We start from the raw sequence: 17,356 nt of genomic DNA, 5'->3' as shown, positions 1-17,356 counted from the left end.
CCCCACCCAGAATAGATCTCAGCCCCAGATCCTTCCTTAGTCAGGAAGTCGCAGGTTAGGGGATCGAAGCCCACACATCTGTCTACTCTCCCCTGCAGAGGCATGTTTATCACAGTGATGTTTGGAGGTAAGCAGGATCCCCTGTCCCGAGACAGGTAGGGGGAGAGTACATTCAGAGGCTTGCTTTCCTCCACCCTAGGGGAGGGTGGGGAGGCAGTGTGAGGAAGGGAGGTGCACTTGGGTAAGGGGATGGGGGGTTTAGGGAAACAGCTCTATGAGAAGACAGAGCAAATGCTTGGAGTCTGTTGAGGGGAAACGCCGGTGGCTGGATTGTGGGAAATTCCAGTGGGCTCCTCTAGGAGAACACCCACCACAACACCACAGGGCATGTTGTTAAATTACACAGTCTCTAATTCAGTCAGTTGTCTTCAAGCTTCAGGGCACATTAGGCACCTAAAGCTCTAGCCACAGTTAAAGATTTCCAGACTTCTGGTGGCAGGTGGGGCTGGGGTAGGAGAATGGGGGGGTCTGGTGCTGGAGAGAAGTCCGGTGTAGAGGCGGCGCTGGAGTGGGAGGGGGGCACCCAATGCAGGAGGCATGAGCTATGTGCCCTGGTCACTGACATCTCAGAAGATGGGTGGAGGAGGGTACAGTCTTAATCCTGGAGACCTGTTCCCTCCTCGGGTTACAGAAGAGATGAAAGCAAGACAGATGGTCCCAGACTGGGAGAAACAGAGGGTCCCATTCACTCACCTCTGCCCTGTCCCTACAGCTGGCTGCTGGGAGCTGGTGAACACTTGGTGCAGCCTGGTGATACTCACTGCCCACTTGAGGCAGAGGGGGCAGGTGCCCCCAGATGGTGAGGGGGCATGGAGGGGTGCTGGGGAGAAGGGGCCAAGGGTCCCCAGGCAGAGGTACCAGCCCCTGCCTTGCCTTCCTCCCTACCCTCCCAGCGACCATTGCCCTCCTGGCTGAGGATGGGCACCTGGTGAGCCTGGATGAAGGGGCTTCCCAGGCCCCTTCCATGGGCAGCCCCCTGCTGCAGGAGCGTGGGACCTATGTCCTTGTGCAGATCATCAGTAAGTGGGGCCCAAGATTTCCCCTTGGAGTTATGTTGGGATGTGAGAGGGGGACACCAGTCCAAGACCACCCAAGGCCCGGGCCAGCCCCCCACTTTGGCCAGGACCTAGCCTTGACCCTTCCCATCCAATGCCTTGTTGACCCCAGCCAGGGCCAGCAAATAGGTCGAGTGAGAGGTGAAGGTGGGAACCACCAGGCCAGTCAGGAATCAGTCTTACTCCCTCCACAGAGGGGGATGATGGGGCCCCCACCCGCTATGAGTCCCTACTGGAGAACCTGGATGACCAGTGTCCAGAGCTGGCAGGTGAGTCTCACACTACAGCCCCAGGGGGAGGGTGCGCCTTCTCCCCACCTCCCATAGATAGGGCTTCTTGGGCCTTCCAGAGGAGCTTCGCTGCCTGTCAGGCCTACAACCCACAAGTGATGGCCGGAGGAGGCGCACGAGCACTCGGCGTGACCACCAGGAGCAAGGCCCCCTTTCAAAGCCACGAAGGAAGGGATCCCTGCCATCCAGGACCCGTTAGCTGGGGCCAGGAGCCAGGTAAGGAGGAGACACAGACACCTGGAGGAATGCTCACACCCAGAAGTCCCAGCGAACAGACTTATGTGTGCTGAGAGGTAGACTCCAAACCCCCCTCCCCCAGAAAACCCCACACGCAGAAGTACATACAAGCTAGAACACAGTGCACCAAGAGACATTCCCACCACTCCACTGGAATATAAACGCCCAAGGGCAGGAACATCCTCAGTGCCCCCAGAGATATCGAATAGGGCCTGGCACACAGTAGGTGCTCAACACATAGCTGGTGAACTCAAGGAAGGCAGTAGCACAGAGCACATGATAGTGAGGTCTGCCCTGGGATCTAAGGGCCTGCTTCTCTGTTTCAGCAGGCCCTGTGACCTGGCACATCACAGCCAAGTGGCTGAGCTGGACTCAGATCCAAGGGGGTTGGCCATGACCTCTGCCATGTGTGATCAGGCCCAAACAGATAGCAGCCCAGTGGCATTCTTCTTGCAGAATCTGGAATTACTGAGAAGCTGCCATCAGCAAGAGGAGCAGGGTCACAGACTGGACGTGAGGCCACCAAGGGGGAGCCCCTAAGATGTGGGTGCAGAGAAGGGGATCCAAAGGTGTGGGGGCAAGCAACCCTGACAGGGGGAGACAACAGGCTTATCCAGGGATTCCAGCACCTAGAGTCAGGTGCCCTTGGGGTCCCTGCTAACGACTCATCCCTATTTGGATTGTCAAGGTCATCAAATTACAACAGGGCTCCTCCCCCTCCCGCACCCAGGATGCTGGCTGGCATGAAGTGAAACATTCCACCCCTCAGTTGGACATCCATCCATGCCCCCTGACCCCACCCCAGCAGATAAACTAAATGAGAGGGCACACAGCAGGCTATGGTCTAAAACTCTTTTAATTGCACATTTGCGTCTCCGGTCATCTGCGGGATGAGAAACCCCCTCCTCACTTCCAACCCAGCTACATGGGTACAATCTGACGTAGTGGTCTGGCTGTTGGTGAAGGGGTGAAGGTGGGTGCAGGGTTGGCTCATGGATCTGCACCAGTCTACACCAGTCTCTTCAGGGCAGTGAGCTCAGACCTGTGGAGGGAGGGGTGGCACAGGCTCAGGGTTAGCCTGCAGGTTCAGGAAGAGGGACTGCCCCTCCCACTCCTGCCCCATTCAGGAGCTGCTCACCATGGTTGTACTTGCACTGCTTCAGGGCCTCACTGAAGCCCTCACACAGGGACAGGTCACTCTGAGTGGTGGAGCAGTCCAGGAACTGCTTGATCTCGTAGGCGCAGGGCCCCATCTGCAGGGGCTGGGGGCCAGTGTGGATGGGGGCCTAGGGTATGGCACAGGAGGCAGCAATGTCAGCTCCAGGTTGGCACCCAGAAGTGGGTTCCAAAGCTGGGAGCTGCCTGCCCCTCCCCACACCCCCAGCCCAGGTGCCCCTGGGATCCCTGGCAGCCTACCCTGTCTACACTCAGCTGTTCCCTCTGTGAAACAGAAGGAGCCCACAGCCCTGTCAAACCCACTCAGCCGATGCTAGTGCTGTTATAGACAGCATTTCCCAATTGCCTCATAATGGGCTCACTGGGCATGTAGGGCCTGAGAGGTGGGAGAAGGCTCTGGAAAAGCATGGCGTTGTGCTTGTACTCTTGGAGTATAAGCCCCACCCGCACAAGTACCAGTAGCTTCCAGCCTCAGCCATACTGATCTTTATGACCCCTGACCCTGCCACTAAGCCGCATGTGGCTCAGGACTGGTGGGGCACCCAGTAGGGGATAAGCCAGCAGGAAACAGGCCCAGAGTCGCTGGCTACCCCTTGCCCTTGGGATGCAAGGTCTACAGGGCAGAACCTGGGAACAGGGAGAGCAGGGACTCAGAACTTCAACATCCCCCCCCTCCACTAGGTTGGGTTACCTTGGGCCAGTCTCTGAACCGCTAAGGACTTTGGCTTTTCCATTTTTAAAGTGCTGGTGTATCCCTGGGAGTCTAGGGACCTTGGCCTCAGGGAAGGGACTAGGAGAGCCTGCCTGTGAGTGACAGGAGGCTAACAGCAGAGTGAGGAATAAGACCCTTCTTGGGAAAAGTCCTGGGCCTGAGGCAGCTCTGAACACGCCACGGCACTCCTTCATGGACATTCCAGCAGCTCCTTACTATGTGGCCTTGAGAGAAGCGGGCCTCAGTTTCTCCTGAGCCCGCAGCTCACCTGCTGAGTGGCAGGCTGGGCAGGCTCTGAGCTCCCTCCGCTGAAGGCTCCGGTCAGGGCGCTACCCACGACGTGTCCCACAGCCGAGCCCACAGCCACGCCAGCGGCCGTGGACGCCATCTGCGCCATCAGGCCAGGCTGGCCTGACGGGGTGGGGGCCGGTGCAGCAGCAGAGGGCGGCGGGTGCGCTGGTGGGTGAACTGAGGGCGCGGCGGCGCGGCTGCGTGTGGGGGGAGACGTAGGGTCAATCCCAGCCGGACCCCGGAACTGGGACCCCAAGGGCCTTCGACTCCCGGGCACGAACCCTCCCCTCCTCCCCCCAGAGGGTGGGCGACCACAGTCTTAGACACGTGGTTGCAGCACCCCGCCCCTCCCCCCACCAAGATGGCGTAGCAGTCGCCAAGGTCACACTATCACGCCCTGGTGGGGGAGTGCCCCCGCTTTCCTAGCCCTCTCCCCACCCGGCCCCTGTCCTGCTCACACCTGGCTGGCCGGGCGGCCGCGCTGCGGCTTCCCCGGGGCATGGATGACGGTGGGACTTGGCCAAGCGCAGTCAGAGACGACAGTGGCAGCGGTTCTGTCTCGGGACGAATGTGGCGCCGCTAAACTCAGCTGGCGCCAGGGGGCGGGGCCTAGGGGCCACGCCCCCAAAGGGAGTAGCCAGGCCTGGGGCCGCTCTCACCTTCGCGCGGGTCTCCGAGACCTGTCCCTTCCAGCATCACCTCGTTTCAGCGTTTCACCTCACTTCTTAGCTGGAAATGTTACCCTGCTTCCTCCTTGCGCCTGTCCCGAGCTGTGTGGGCCCTGGGGACACGGACCAACGCTGCAAAGTGACGAGGGGTTACGACGGGCAAAGTCCCTTCAGAAACTATCGCGGAGCGCTGGGAGTGGAGTTGGTTCATGTCCGAGGGCCAGGGGAGAACTTGACAGGGGGGCGACCGGTTGAAGCCAGCAAGGGGGGGGGCACGGGGCGTCAGGCCAGACTCTGGTCCCCCTCCTACGGACTGGGTTTACTGACTACGACTTGGTGTCAGGGTCGCGGGGAAGAAATTCCCGAAGGAAAGCCCAGCGCGACCCATCCCCAGAACCTCCGCCAGGGGGCGTCCGGAGCCCTTCTTCGACTCCCTGCCCTAAATGAGTCACAACCCTGGCCAGTCTTGGGCAGCACCCTCTTGGGGTGGGATGAAACACCCCATGCGGCCAAGCACCCTGCCTGACACCCTACCCTGCATCACGGATGCAGCGCCGGACACTGACAGTGTTTAGCGACATACTAGCAGCATGCCCATTCCAAAGGCCCTCTGGGTGCCCAGAGGCGTTGGCCGCAGGTTTGAATACTGTGGCCTCGCGATTTTACCACCTTGGTTCCAGACCAAGGGAAGGGCCGAGGCGCGGATTTAGGACGCTTCCCAGCCCTCCAGGAGCTTGAGGTTTATAGGTTTTTTTTTTCTGAGTGATTTTGCAGTAATCACATATGACCCTTGGGCAGGAAGGAGCTCTAATTTCTTTACCCTCCCCTATCACTGTCCCGTGTGCCAGTGGGGGGCCCTGTAGCACCGGGATTGTAGGGAAGATGAAATCACCCCAAGTAAAAGTGAGTCACTTTAACGAAACAGATTGTTCACACTCCAGGTAGTAAAGATAGCTGATGCCTTGTCTCTCCTCTCCTGGCCCTCTAGGAGTCTCTGTGGAGCCTTCCTGGAGAGGCTGAGAGGGCTCCCTGGACCCGAACCTGGAGGGAGGGGTTGAGTCAGCCTGATCGCCCTCTTCTCCCTGTTGGCCTCCTTCCCTTCTTACGCCCTGGCTGGGTGCCCACAGCCTCACCTTGCAGCCTCTCAGGACCCTGCCTGCTAGGATGGGAGCCACTGCTTGGGTTTTGGCTCTGCGGGGTTGGCCATGATGGAGCAGATTGCCTTCGTGAAGTGGTGAGGCACCTGGTCACGAGTAGAGGATCCCTTCCAGCATATGGACATCACCCTCTCCTTTGATTTTCACCTCCTCTCTCTCAGGTCTCAGAAACCTAGCCCCTAGGGCCCTTGTGGAGTGTGTTAGTCTCTTGAGCCACAAGTGTCCCCACTCAGAGACTGGCTCCCTGCCTGCCTCAGTCTACCGATAGCATCCTCCTTCCTGACCCCTCCATTTGCCTGCTGGTATGGGAAAGCCTGATCTTGGGCCCTCAGTTTTCCCATTTATAAATTGTCTACATATTCTAAGCTGGGGACTGGCTAGCCACCTCCTTATGCCTCAATTTCCCCTGAGACACATCCCTTGTTTCACAGGGGCTGTTATGCCATCTTCCAGACCCATCAGCTAAGGCTCTAAGGAGAACTTGCCCTGGGAACAACCACCTGTCATAGGCTAGCAGTAGGTCAGAGGTTAGGCCACGAGGGAAATCAGCTAGGGAAGCCCCTTCCAAAGGTGGGGTAGGGACCAGGAGGAGTCAAATTCGGCTCCTGTCAGACTCCCCACAGCACAGCGGGGAAAGTGAGGCCTGGAGTAGCACCAGCTGGCCTGGGCGCCCAACACCAGGACTCTTAGACCTCAGGCTCTCCCGATCCTAGGAAGGACTGGGTCTCCGAGCCTCCAGCCCTAGCGGGACCAGCCCTTACCCTCCACCTCCCCCACCCTGGCCGCGGCCTCCGCCGGGAGAGTTTAGAACAAAAGGCGTGTGGGGCGGGGCCGGGGCGGGGCGAAGGCTATAAGGGGCGGTGGCCCGGCGCGGCCCAGCAGGCTCAGCAGCCCCGGGGCGGATGGCTCGGGCCGCCCGGCTCCGCGGCGCGGCCCCGCGCGCTCTCCTGCTGCCGCTGCTGCTGTTGTTGCTCCCGCCGCCACAGCTGCTGGCCCGGGACCCACGGCCCCTGGTGAGTGCCTGGAGCTGGTCGGCCGCTCCTCGCCGAGGGGGTGCCGGGCACGCGGGCTGGGCCCAGTGACCGAGCTGGACCCGGACCCACGGGGGCGCCCGGGTGGCCTGGAGCGGCACGTTACCCGAAACGCTTTCTGGGTCCCTATGGACGTGAAAGATAGTGAACTTCCCGTCCCTGGAGGTGTGCAAGTGGAGCCTGCGCCAGGATTGCTCAGGCTGGTGAGGCGGGACTCTGCGCTAGACGCACGCCCCCTCCCAGCGTGGGGACCTGCTCCTCGGCTCCCCAGCTGCAGAAGCTGGGTTGTTTCCTGGACCAGGTAGCAGAGGGAGTGGTTACAGGGCCTCCTATTCTTCGCGAGGACAAAGCCTCAGGCTGGTGTCAGTCTCCCGGTGTGTGGCCTCGGTGAGCACACCTCCAGGGGTGCAGTGAGCTGGAGGATTAAAGAAGAGCTGGGAGGACAGCACTGCCCTGGGGCAAATGGGGTCTGAGCCCAGAAGAGGTGGCTCCAACTGGGAACCTACAAGTGGCAAGTTTGGGAGGTGTGAAGCCAGGACAGCACGAGTGTGAGAGCTGTGGTGTGTGTGTGTGTGTGTGCGCGCACACACGCGTGTGTTTATGACAGAGAAAGAAGAACCGAAAGTGGGCGGCTGAGACCCTCAGAAAGGAAGGGGCTGGGAAAAGAAAGGGAAGAGAGAAGACGGTCCATGTGAGAAGGCAGCAGAGTGAGTAGAGGAAGGACAGTCGTGGGGTGTTGTGTGACAGCCTGTGTGTGCCCAGTACCCTCCCCTCCAGCTGGGGCCTTGAGGGACCAATCACAAGGGTGGCCAGGCAGAACCTGGGCAGCTGCAAGCCCACAAGCCCCCTGGATCTCAGCTGAAGCATACAGACCGCCCAGGTAGGGATGGGAGCATTAGGAGGTGTGCCAGGCAGGAGTCGTGAGACCATCTGGAGGAGGGAGATCTGACCAGCCTGGGCCCCTCTCTCCAGTCACACCAGCTCTACCCTGGCCAGCTTGCCCCATCCTGGCTATGGGAGCAAAAGAGGACAGGATGGGTAGGTTAGGGAAAGGAGGTACCTCAGTCCCAAGGCTCTGCCTCTTCCCCAACTCTTCTCACTCCCTTTGAACTTGGGAGAGTCAGAAATCACCCTGGGTAGCCAGTTGACCTCACAGGTTCAGGAATTAGAGAGATCTGGGCTTAAACCTGGTGCCCTAGGTGAGCCTTCTTGTGTCTTAGGATCCCACCCCTCAGTCTTGGCGGGTGGGTGGGGGATAACAGGGCACTGAGGATTAAATGAGGTAATGGGAGGAGAGGGCACAACCAGTCACTCTGGAGACACAATGTCACCTCTGGCTGCCACTTTGACACTTGTGCAGCGTCAGTTGGGGTCAGGTTTGAGCTGGGCTGTTGTCTGTCACTCTGCAGATATGCAGGGAGCATTTGGGGTCGCCTTCAACGTGTTTATCCCCAGGCTGCCATCACAGGGGCCAGGAAAGCTCTGTAAATATTTATCCATCCCAGTTCACAGCTTTCAGGGTTGATGAAAGCCCTGCAGTCCTGTAGGACAGAGGCTGCGTTTGTTCCTGGAGCCAGCAGGGACCGGGGTGGGGAGAAGATTAGGTTCAATGTGGGGCAGTTGGTGGACCTGCCTATTGCCTGGCTGCACAACTTGGGCAGGTTGCTTGACTTCTCTGAGCCTCAGAGGGGCATGGTGCTGCATAGAATGGTGTAGTGATGCTCCCCATTCTTTCTCACAGCCTAACAAAGTGCCCTCCCATCAGGGTCGCCTCCTACCAACAGCAGAAGGCAGAGCCGTCTTTATTAATTATCCCCGTTGGACCAATAGCAAACTGAGGCTCAGAGAGGGGCAAAACTAACCTGGCCTTACCCAGCAGTTTCCTGGCTTGGGGTCCTTTATCTCCCCTCTACGGGGTGCCTCCCGTTTTCTGGATTGGAAGTTGCCCAGGCACTGACCCCAAGGCTCTATCTAGCTCAGCCAGGAGACTGAGTCAGCTGAGAAGTTCCTTGTATGTTTGAGGCTGTGATTTGGTGCCCCGCAAGAGGAAGGCAGGGTGAGTGAGCTCAGTGCCTACCACAGGGCAGGCCAAGGAAGGCTCCTGGCCTAGGAGGAGGAGGAGGAGGGAAGGCATCGAAAGAAGAAACACTTCTCAGGAACGTGGGTTTTGGAGACAGGCCAAGAGCTGAGGAGGTAGGGGGAGGGGGGCCTTGTGGGTGGAAGAAGCAAGGGCCCCAGGTCTAGGTCCAGCTCTCTTCTGACTTACTGTGTGACCCTGGGCAAAGTCCTTGACCTCTCTGGGCTCTCTTTCTTCCTCTGAGAAATGTGGTGGTGTCTGCTACCCAACCCTCCCGTAGATGAGACCAGGCATGGTCTGTGCCCACCACCCCACCTCACAGAATCCCAGCAGCCTTGGGAGAACCAAGCACACCGGTCTTAGGGATCTGAAAGGGGCTCTGGGCCAGGACTTTCAGTTAGGGTGTCTGACCCCAGGCGAGAAAAGGCTCATAAAGATGAAGTGTAGGATGTCAGCAGGGCAGGGAGCATGTGTCCCATCCCAGTAATGGGGAAACTGAGGCCAAGAGCCATTAAATGATGGCTCCAGAAAACAAATACTGGAAAGTACCGCTGGCTGGAGACCTTGATTCTAGGGCCTCCTGCTCACTCACTCTCCAAGACCAATGAATGTGACATGGACAGTGAGCATGAACCTCTGGCTTTCTGGGAGACCCTGCACAAGTCAGTCTTCTCTGGGCCTGCAAGCTACCTTCGCTAGCTGCAATTCCTGTTTATGATGTAGTCTGGGAACTTTGGGGGAGCAGGACACGAGGTGGGTGGTGGGAGCTGTAGCATGTGTGGTGAGAGCAGATTTCCAGGTGTGGGAGGGGAGGGCCCACAGGGGCAAGGGGGTGGGCCAGGCAAGAGGCTCTTCTCTGTGCCAGATGCTGCAGTGGGCACCAGGGAGGGAGGTTATTCAGCCCTCTGCTGTAGTACCTTCCCCCTTTGACAGAGAAGTCAAAGCTAAAAAGAGGGCAGGGACTTGGCCAGGGGCACTCTATCCAGGGTGAGCATGGCCTAGAACTGGCCCTTCTGAATCTCAGACTGTGACTCTTGCTGTTGGACTGAGAGTGCCATGATCCAGCGGTCTGGGCAAGGACCTGTCATGCCTCATGGGGGCAGGAGAGGAAGGTATGGTGTGTGTGTCCATTACCTACCCTCCCTCCATGGCTGGCTGGTCCAGGCCTCACTGCAGGGCAGAGGAGATAAGGGATTTCTGCTTACAGGCGTAAATAGAGCTGGTCAGCTGGGCTCTGGGCTACTTGGGGATCCCAGGGGACAACCCAGTCTTACCCTTTCCAGGATTGGGGGAAGGAATCTGTTTATCTAGGAAGTCAAGGGGGCAGTGTGGGGAGGAGAAAGGGCAGGCTCTTATGGCTAGGCACACAGACCTGGGGTCCATATCCTCAATGGGAGACCTCACATATATATCATCCCCACCTTATTGGGGGTGTGGGGGTGGAGGTTCAAAGAGCTGACAGAGTGCCCAGGAAAGTAGCAGGTGCTTAATAATTTCCCATTCCTTCTCTTCTGTCACCAAAGTGAGGGCAGCCTGGATCCCTCCTCCAGGGGAAGGGTGGCTCCAGCCTGAAGAGCACAGCAGAGGTAGCAGATAGGGAGTGGGTTGTGAGCAAAGACAGCCTACCACCAGTCAGCTGTTACCTGGGCTAGTTGCTTAACTTCTCTGGGTTCTGTTTTCTCATCTGAGAAATGGGGGATAATGACAGTAGAGTTAGTGAGAGGTACCATCAGGGGCTAAGAGCATGTCTGTGGAACTGTTGGTAGGGTCCTGGATACAGGTGAACTGCAAGAGTGAGAAGTACTTAACTAGCAGTAAGTCCAATATCAACAGGAACCCACAACCCAGTGAGGCTGGGCTCTGCCAGGTAACTAACCATTCAATAAGCAAGTTCTGAAATCAGAAAGCTGGTCCAGGGTTTTTTCTCATATCTCAGGTAGCTGTGCCCCTGGGTGTTCAGAAGACCCCTTTCTAGTGGGGTGTTCTTAGGGTTGAGTCTGGGTGACTCTGAGAGGTTGAGTTATTAGTGGCCCTGGAATTGAGAGACTAGAGGCACTGGGACAAGGATCAGAGCCCTGGGACGCCTACCGCCTGGGAGAGCTGCCAGAGGCTAAGGGCGAGGGTGGGGCCTGGGTGACCTGGCTCCCACCCCAAATATGGCTGTGGGGGAGGCCCCAACCACCCAGACCAGTCAGCCCCAGACCAGGCAGGCACTTAGTCTCTAGCCAATGGTACAGCTCCATGCCTCTCCAGCTTTGCAAAGTATCCCGAAACTACCTTCTGATTCCTGCCTGGACACCAGATTCCTCACCTGGCTCCGCCATACCCTTGCTGCATGATCTTGAAGGGTCTCCCCACCTCTCTGAGCTTGTGCTTTTTTCAAGTGTGAAAACTGTGACCTCTGCCCTGGATGTTGCAGGGGGTGGGCGCTCTGTGTTAGAATCCCCATCTGCGGTGCTGGGGCTCCAGTCTGGCCCCAGGGCTGGGTGGGGCTGGGCATCTGGGAATTGTCTGTCTCCCCCTGCCCAAGCATGGCCCAACACTGGGGAGGTATCATCCCCATTTGTCAGGTGAGCAAACCAAGGCTGTGCCACAGGGCTGCAGACCCACACTGGGGTGTGGCAGTGTTGGGGGCCCTGGGCAGGAGCCTGCTTAGGTAATTGGAGAGGGTAGAGTTGGGGGGCGGAGTGGAGGAAGGAAGAAAAGGAGGCAAAAAAGCTTTGCTGGGGTGGGAGGGGTGGGGACCAGTAGGGGGAGCAGGAGGAGCTTGCTTGGCCTTTCCTTGAAAGCTTTGTGGGATCCATTCCTGGGTGTGTGTGGAGTCAGGGGCTGCATCCCCACCCAGACCTTACTGGCCCAAGTGGCTGGACAGACAGCCCAGGCCCTCCAGGAAGACACAGGAAATCTGAGCCAGTCCATGACAAAGGGCCCTGTTGTGTGATGGCTGGCACACCCCTTCTCTTGCCCTCAGTTTGCCCATCTGCAAGGTGGGCCAGGTTGAGCATGAGTATGCTGATGGGCCATGAGGTCCCAAGGCCTGATCAGGCCTTCACATCCTCTCTCCTGCCCAGGATGCACCCCGCCGCCATGTGAGGAGGGGGCCACAGTCCTGGCATGAAGCTGCTCCCAGCAGCCTGGCACCTGCCACTACCGCCCAGGAGACTCTCCAGCCAGCAAGCAGCCCCAGACCTCCCCGCTGCGGTGTGCCTGACCCACCCGATGGGCTGAGTGCCCGCAACCGACAAAAGCGGTTTGTGCTATCAGGCGGGCGCTGGGAGAAAACAGACCTCACCTACAGGTAGGGGCCAGTGGCTGTGGGAGCAGGCTCTAGACCTACCTGTGTGTCTGTGTGTGAACTGCCACCCTCACACTTGCTTCTTGAGACACGTGCTAGAGCCAGATCTCTGTGGTTAATAGACCTGTGTGTCCACCGACCCCTGAGCCATCCATGGACCAACTCACTAAACCCCAACTTAGATGCACACGCAGACAACACCCCACCATAGCCATGCCTTCCCACATCAGAGGGGCAGTAGCTCTGTCAACACACAAAAAATCTCAGCACACACCTGGTGGCTCCATTGACATGTGGGGCGGGGGGCCTTCAGTCACCCAGGCAACCCCTACTGGGGACATAGTAAGCACCAGGCCTGCCCTGGGACTCTGTGGTAAACGAGGGAAACATGGCCGGTCCTCTCGGCATTAACCACATCATTGTTCAGACCTACCATCATAGCTTGGGGTCCATGCCGATGGGAATAGTGGTGAGTGAGCAAGTAATACTGGGAGTGATGTGGAAGGTCAGACTTGTCCTGCAGGTGGAGAGCTGGCCTGGGATGGATGGCATGTGACAGATGGTGTGGTGTCACACAGATTGGAGCTCAGAAATATCCTGGGTGGGGAACTGAAAACCAAGACTGGGGTGAAAGGGCAAGGTCTCCACACAGTGAGTGGCACCATCAGGTCTAGAAGGTGGGTCTTGGGGCTCCTGGTCCTGCATTCTTTCCACCAAATGCAGACACCTGTGTGTACCAAAGGCCATACAAACCCACACAGAGATGTTCCCATGTGGACGAGGGACCATAGCTGAGGCCCAGAGCACACTTGGCACATGTCCCATGTGCATGCATCCCCACTGAGCATCCAGGGGCAACTCCGGGTCCAACAGCCATCAGGGGGCTGTCCCAAGCAAGGCCCAGACCCCTCCTCCTTCCCCCAGGATCCTCCGGTTCCCCTGGCAGCTGGTACGGGAGCAGGTGCGGCAGACGGTGGCAGAGGCCCTACAAGTGTGGAGCGAGGTGACGCCACTTACCTTCACCGAGGTCCATGAGGGCCATGCTGACATCATGATTGATTTTACCAGGTGAACCAGTTACCTAAGACCCCTCTGGGAACTAGCCCCACCTGTCAGTAGCCACTGACTCTGCCCACCCACCCATAGGTACTGGCATGGAGACAACCTGCCATTTGATGGACCTGGGGGCATCCTGGCTCATGCCTTTTTCCCCAAGACTCACCGAGAAGGAGATGTCCACTTTGACTATGACGAGACCTGGACTATCGGGAACAACCAGGGTATGGGCTGGGGACCCATTTTCCGGATGGGGCAACTACAGATAGTAGAGAATGGGGATAAGTCCTTGACCTGGGCTCTGGAGTTTGAGTGTTTTCTGGTGGGAGGTTTGGGGATTGCTGGGCTATTCTCCCTTTTTCAGGCACAGACCTTCTGCAGGTGGCAGCCCACGAATTTGGCCATGTGCTGGGGCTGCAGCACACGACAGCTGCTAAGGCACTTATGTCCCCTTTCTACACATTCCGCTACCCATTGAGTCTTAGCCCGGATGACCGCAGGGGCATCCAGCACCTCTACGGCCAACCCCGGCCAGCCCCCACCTCTAGGCCCCCGGCTGTGGGCCCTCAGGCTGGGGTGGACGACAACGAGATTGCCCTGCTGGAGGTGAGGCCCTGCTCCCAGCTCCCTTCACTCTTTGGCCTCTGTGGCTCCAATGTGGGCTCTTGCTCAGCCTTTCTCTCCCACACCAGCCGGAAGTGCCACCAGATGCCTGCGAGATCACCTTTGATGCAGTCTCCACCATCCGTGGCGAGCTCTTCTTCTTCAAAGTGGGCTTTGTGTGGCGGCTGCGTGGGGGCCGGCTGCAGCCTGGCTACCCTGCACTGGCTTCTCGTCACTGGCAGGGACTGCCCAGTCCTGTGGATGCAGCCTTTGAAGATTCCCAGGGCCACATCTGGTTCTTCCAAGGTGAGGGGGACTGGGGTTCATGCTCAGGAGACTTCAGGAGCCAGGAATATCATGGCCCAGGGTAGGGACAGCCAGGCAGACATGATGGGCAGTGTCAAGGGAGAGTATGACTCACTTCTCTGGGCACAGCTGGGAGGCTCCCAGAGGAGGTGGCTCTCAAGATGGGAGCAGGATAGAAGGCATTGCACAGTGGACTGTGCATCTATGCATTCAACCCTCAAAGCCATCCTAGGGAGTATGTGTGATCAGTACGCCTGTTCTAGAGATGAGATCTCTGGGAAGTACAGGTGGTACAGTGACTCATTAAAGGCACAGTTTGGAAAAGGCAGAGCAGGGATATGATCTCATTCTGGCAACCCCAGAGCCCGTGCTGTTAACTTTCAACTGGGAGAGACAAGAGCCTGAAGCATTCTAGGTGGCAGGGACTTCATCAAGAGAGGCCCAAGCCTGCTATGGCAAGGATGGGGCCCAGGGAATGATCTGAAGCACTTGTCACAAGGAACCAAATGGCAGGGGAAGAATCGAGAGCTCAGGAGGTTTCCTTCCTGTTTAGAATAACCTTCCACATGCAGTAGCTCCCAGAGCATGTATCACCCAAACTTGTCCTTACTGGCACTAACTTCCCTCTGGGGATAAGGGTGCTGAGTGGGATTTCTGGCCCGAGTGTTTTATGGACAAGGAAACTGACACCGGGAAAGTCTGGCGGTGGTGTTGGCCAGGTAGGTCCATGGTGGCCAGGTACAGTGGTTGGGCAGCTCCATTGCAGCCTTCCCTCTCTGGCAGGCACTCAGTACTGGGTATACAATGGTGAGAAGCCAGTCCTGGGCCCTTCACCCCTCTCTGAGCTGGGGCTGCAGGGGCCCCCCATCCAGGCTGCCTTGGCCTGGGGCCCTGAGAAGAACAAGATCTACTTCTTCCGAGATGGAGACTACTGGCGCTTCCACCTTAGCACCCGCCGTGTGGACAACCCTGTGCCCCGCCGGGTGACTGACTGGCGAGGAGTGCCCTCTGAGATTGACGCCGCCTTCCAGGATGCTGATGGTGCGTTGAGGGGGGGAGAGGAGTGGCTGGTACAAGTGGTGTAAGAGCCACATCTCCTACCTGGTGGTAGCTGGGCATTAGCTCCTCATCACGGGTCCTTTGTCCACCCTCCTCCTTGTGCCAGGGCAAGGCCAGGCCCCCATACTGCAGATGGGAAGACTGAGGGCTAGAGAGGTGCCAGGACTTGCCCAGGTCTCTCAGTATAGCTGGTAAAATAATAGCTGCTGCACACTGAGGACCGATGATGTTCTAGGCACAGTGCTAAGCTCCTTATGTCTCATGCAGTTCTCAGAACAGCCCTCTGACATAACACTTGTTGTGAACCCAGTTTCCAGAGGGGCAAACAGAAGCTCACGTAATGAGGTCCCTAACTGGACCACTTAGATGGACAGTGGGGAGCCAGACCTCCCACCCAGGCAGTCCCTGCTCCTAACCACTGAACTGGCCTACTATCTTGAAGGACTAGAGTGGGACTTGCAGTCCAGTACTTTTTCCCCCATACCCTGAGGCTTGCTTCTGTGTTCTCCCCCATCAGGACCTACTGGGAGAGTAGTCCTGTGGTAGCTCTGGGGCTCTGGGTCACCTGCATGGCCCACCTTGCCTCAGGATGCTGGTCTATAGTCTGGCTGGCAGGTACAGGAATAGAACTGACATGGGGGTGGGGTGGGGTGGGGTGGGGTGAGGGGAGGGAGACTTGCTTTCCTGAGAGGTAGTTGTTGAGTTTCTGAGGCTCCAGGCATCTGTCAAGCTGGAATGATAGCCCAGATCAGATCTTGGGACAGGTAGTACTCCAAGGCATTGAAGGTTCCAGAAATGTCACCCTGGGGCCTGCAGGTTTCAAGAAACACAACAGTGGTCAAGCCCTGAGAATCTGACTTCCTCCTGTGCCTGTCCCTGGGCACATCCTGACTGGCAGGTGCAGGGCCCAGTGTCCACTCACCCAGGTCTGACCCTCCTCTCTCCTCAGGCTATGCCTACTTTCTACGAGGTCGCCTCTATTGGAAGTTCGACCCTGTGAAGGTGAAGGCCCTGGAGGGCTTTCCCCGCCTCGTGGGCCCTGACTTCTTCGGCTGTACCGAGTCTGCCAACACTTTCCGCTAACTGACTTGGATGCCCTCAGCGCTCCTGACTCCTGCCAGGCCACTGATATTGGATAGAGACCAGTGGCCATCCTTGTGGCTGTGGGTACCAGGCACAGGATGGAGCCTGTGTTTCCTCAGGAGGGTAGGGAGGGGCTGCTGTCACCTTGACAACTGCAGGGAGGGCCACGCAGGTCGTGGTCACCTGCCAGCAACTGCTTTGGACTAGGCGAGGAGACTCTGGCATTACTTGAGGGTGAGGGTGGTCTCAGGCCAGCCCTACCCAACCTGTGCAGGTCACAGTCAAAGCCTTCTGCCCTCAGTTTCTATACTTATCCCTCAGGGTAGCACCTCAGCAGGGCTGGGGGAGCTGAAGCCCTCATTCCCTCCCTGCTGTGAGGTTCCTGCAGGGTGCTGGCATAGGGGGACCAGGGGCACCACTGCCTTCTACCTTTTCTTGAGAGGTCAGCTCTGGGCAGGTGCTTGGATCTGGCTGCTTTCTAGTTGGTGATCCTAGGGATATGTTCCCCAGGATCCAGGCCAAAAGGTCCAGAGTCAGCTGGGGATGGGAGTGCTTCCTGCTAGAGACCCGGGCCCTTGAAGCCCCAACATACCTCAATCCTGTCTTGGGCTAGATCCTTCCCAGCCCTCATCCCAGCACTGGGATCCTCCAAAATCATGTAAATGTGTGTACAGTGTGTACAAAGCCTTTTTTTTTTTTTTTTTTCTACTGAGTACTGTCATTAAATATGGTTATTTTCTACTTGCCTGCCTGGGTTCTTTCTGTAACTATGAGGCCAGAAGGGGGGAAGAGCTGGGGACCTGGGAGCCAACTCAGCACCTGCTGTGTCCTGGTCACAGCCTACTCCCACCCCCCCAAGCTTCTGGTCCTTGGGGCTGGATGCAGTGCCATGGCTCCTCTTGCTCCATTCCTCCATCTAGCCTGGTGGGACTGGAGTGGCTTTGTAATTGATTCCCTGCTTCCCCGCTGGCCCCTCAACATCCTCCACCAAGTGGTGGCCACTTTATCTGGTCATGCCACACCGCAGTTTTGATCCTAAAATACTTTGTTTCTCACTGCTGTCAGGACAGGAACAAAACTCATGGTCACCACAGCTGACCCCACCTAACTCTCAAGGGTCTCCTTGCCCTGCCTCCCAGCCCCATGTGTATCTTCCTCATAGTAGCACCTATCACAGCTGCAATTTTATTAGACTGAACC

At 57.8% G+C, this 17,356-nt stretch overlaps 3 protein-coding genes across 5 annotated transcripts in view; 2 read left to right on the top strand and 1 right to left on the bottom strand.

Annotated features, from left to right (window-relative positions):
* Positions 1 to 262: 262 nt before the first annotated feature.
* On the top strand, positions 263 to 2,217 carry C11H22orf15 (chromosome 11 C22orf15 homolog). 2 transcript variants are annotated; one of them, XM_058692840.1, is made up of 2 exons: positions 263 to 859; positions 1,310 to 2,217. In XM_058692840.1, exons 1-2 carry the CDS (start codon positions 598 to 600, stop codon positions 1,693 to 1,695), a joined length of 648 nt encoding a protein of 215 aa, XP_058548823.1. In that variant the 5' UTR covers positions 263 to 597; the 3' UTR covers positions 1,696 to 2,217. The 2 variants fall into 2 exon arrangements, with proteins under 2 accessions (XP_058548823.1, XP_058548824.1); XM_058692841.1 differs by having other exon boundaries at positions 263 to 1,079.
* Positions 2,218 to 2,480: 263 nt separating this feature from the next.
* Positions 2,481 to 17,356, bottom strand: part of CHCHD10 (coiled-coil-helix-coiled-coil-helix domain containing 10) — a 93,890-nt gene continuing 79,014 nt past the window's right edge. Inside the window, exons 2-5 of the mRNA XM_058692842.1 lie at positions 4,282 to 4,324; positions 3,799 to 4,018; positions 2,781 to 2,928; positions 2,481 to 2,684 (exon numbers count right to left, since the gene is read on the bottom strand). Of these exons, the coding sequence (XP_058548825.1) occupies positions 2,665 to 2,684; positions 2,781 to 2,928; positions 3,799 to 4,018; positions 4,282 to 4,322 (429 nt within the window). The 5' untranslated portion in view covers positions 4,323 to 4,324 and the 3' untranslated portion in view covers positions 2,481 to 2,664. The remainder of the gene's footprint in view (positions 2,685 to 2,780; positions 2,929 to 3,798; positions 4,019 to 4,281; positions 4,325 to 17,356) is intronic.
* Positions 6,508 to 16,897, top strand: MMP11 (matrix metallopeptidase 11). Of its 2 annotated transcripts, XM_058692830.1 has the most exons (8): positions 6,508 to 6,659; positions 11,826 to 12,052; positions 12,974 to 13,117; positions 13,196 to 13,329; positions 13,470 to 13,711; positions 13,798 to 14,014; positions 14,798 to 15,055; positions 16,023 to 16,897. In XM_058692830.1, the coding sequence occupies exons 1-8, from the start codon at positions 6,549 to 6,551 to the stop codon at positions 16,154 to 16,156; spliced, it is 1,467 nt and encodes a 488-aa protein (XP_058548813.1). In that variant the 5' UTR covers positions 6,508 to 6,548; the 3' UTR covers positions 16,157 to 16,897. The 2 variants fall into 2 exon arrangements, with proteins under 2 accessions (XP_058548813.1, XP_058548814.1); XM_058692831.1 differs by lacking the exon at positions 12,974 to 13,117.

The sequence above is a fragment of the Neofelis nebulosa genome, chromosome 11 (genome assembly GCF_028018385.1).
Source record: "Neofelis nebulosa isolate mNeoNeb1 chromosome 11, mNeoNeb1.pri, whole genome shotgun sequence".
Classification (NCBI taxonomy): domain Eukaryota; kingdom Metazoa; phylum Chordata; class Mammalia; order Carnivora; family Felidae; genus Neofelis; species Neofelis nebulosa.
The sequence above is the reverse complement of the archived record's forward strand: the minus strand, read 5'-3'. Positions and strand labels throughout refer to the sequence as shown.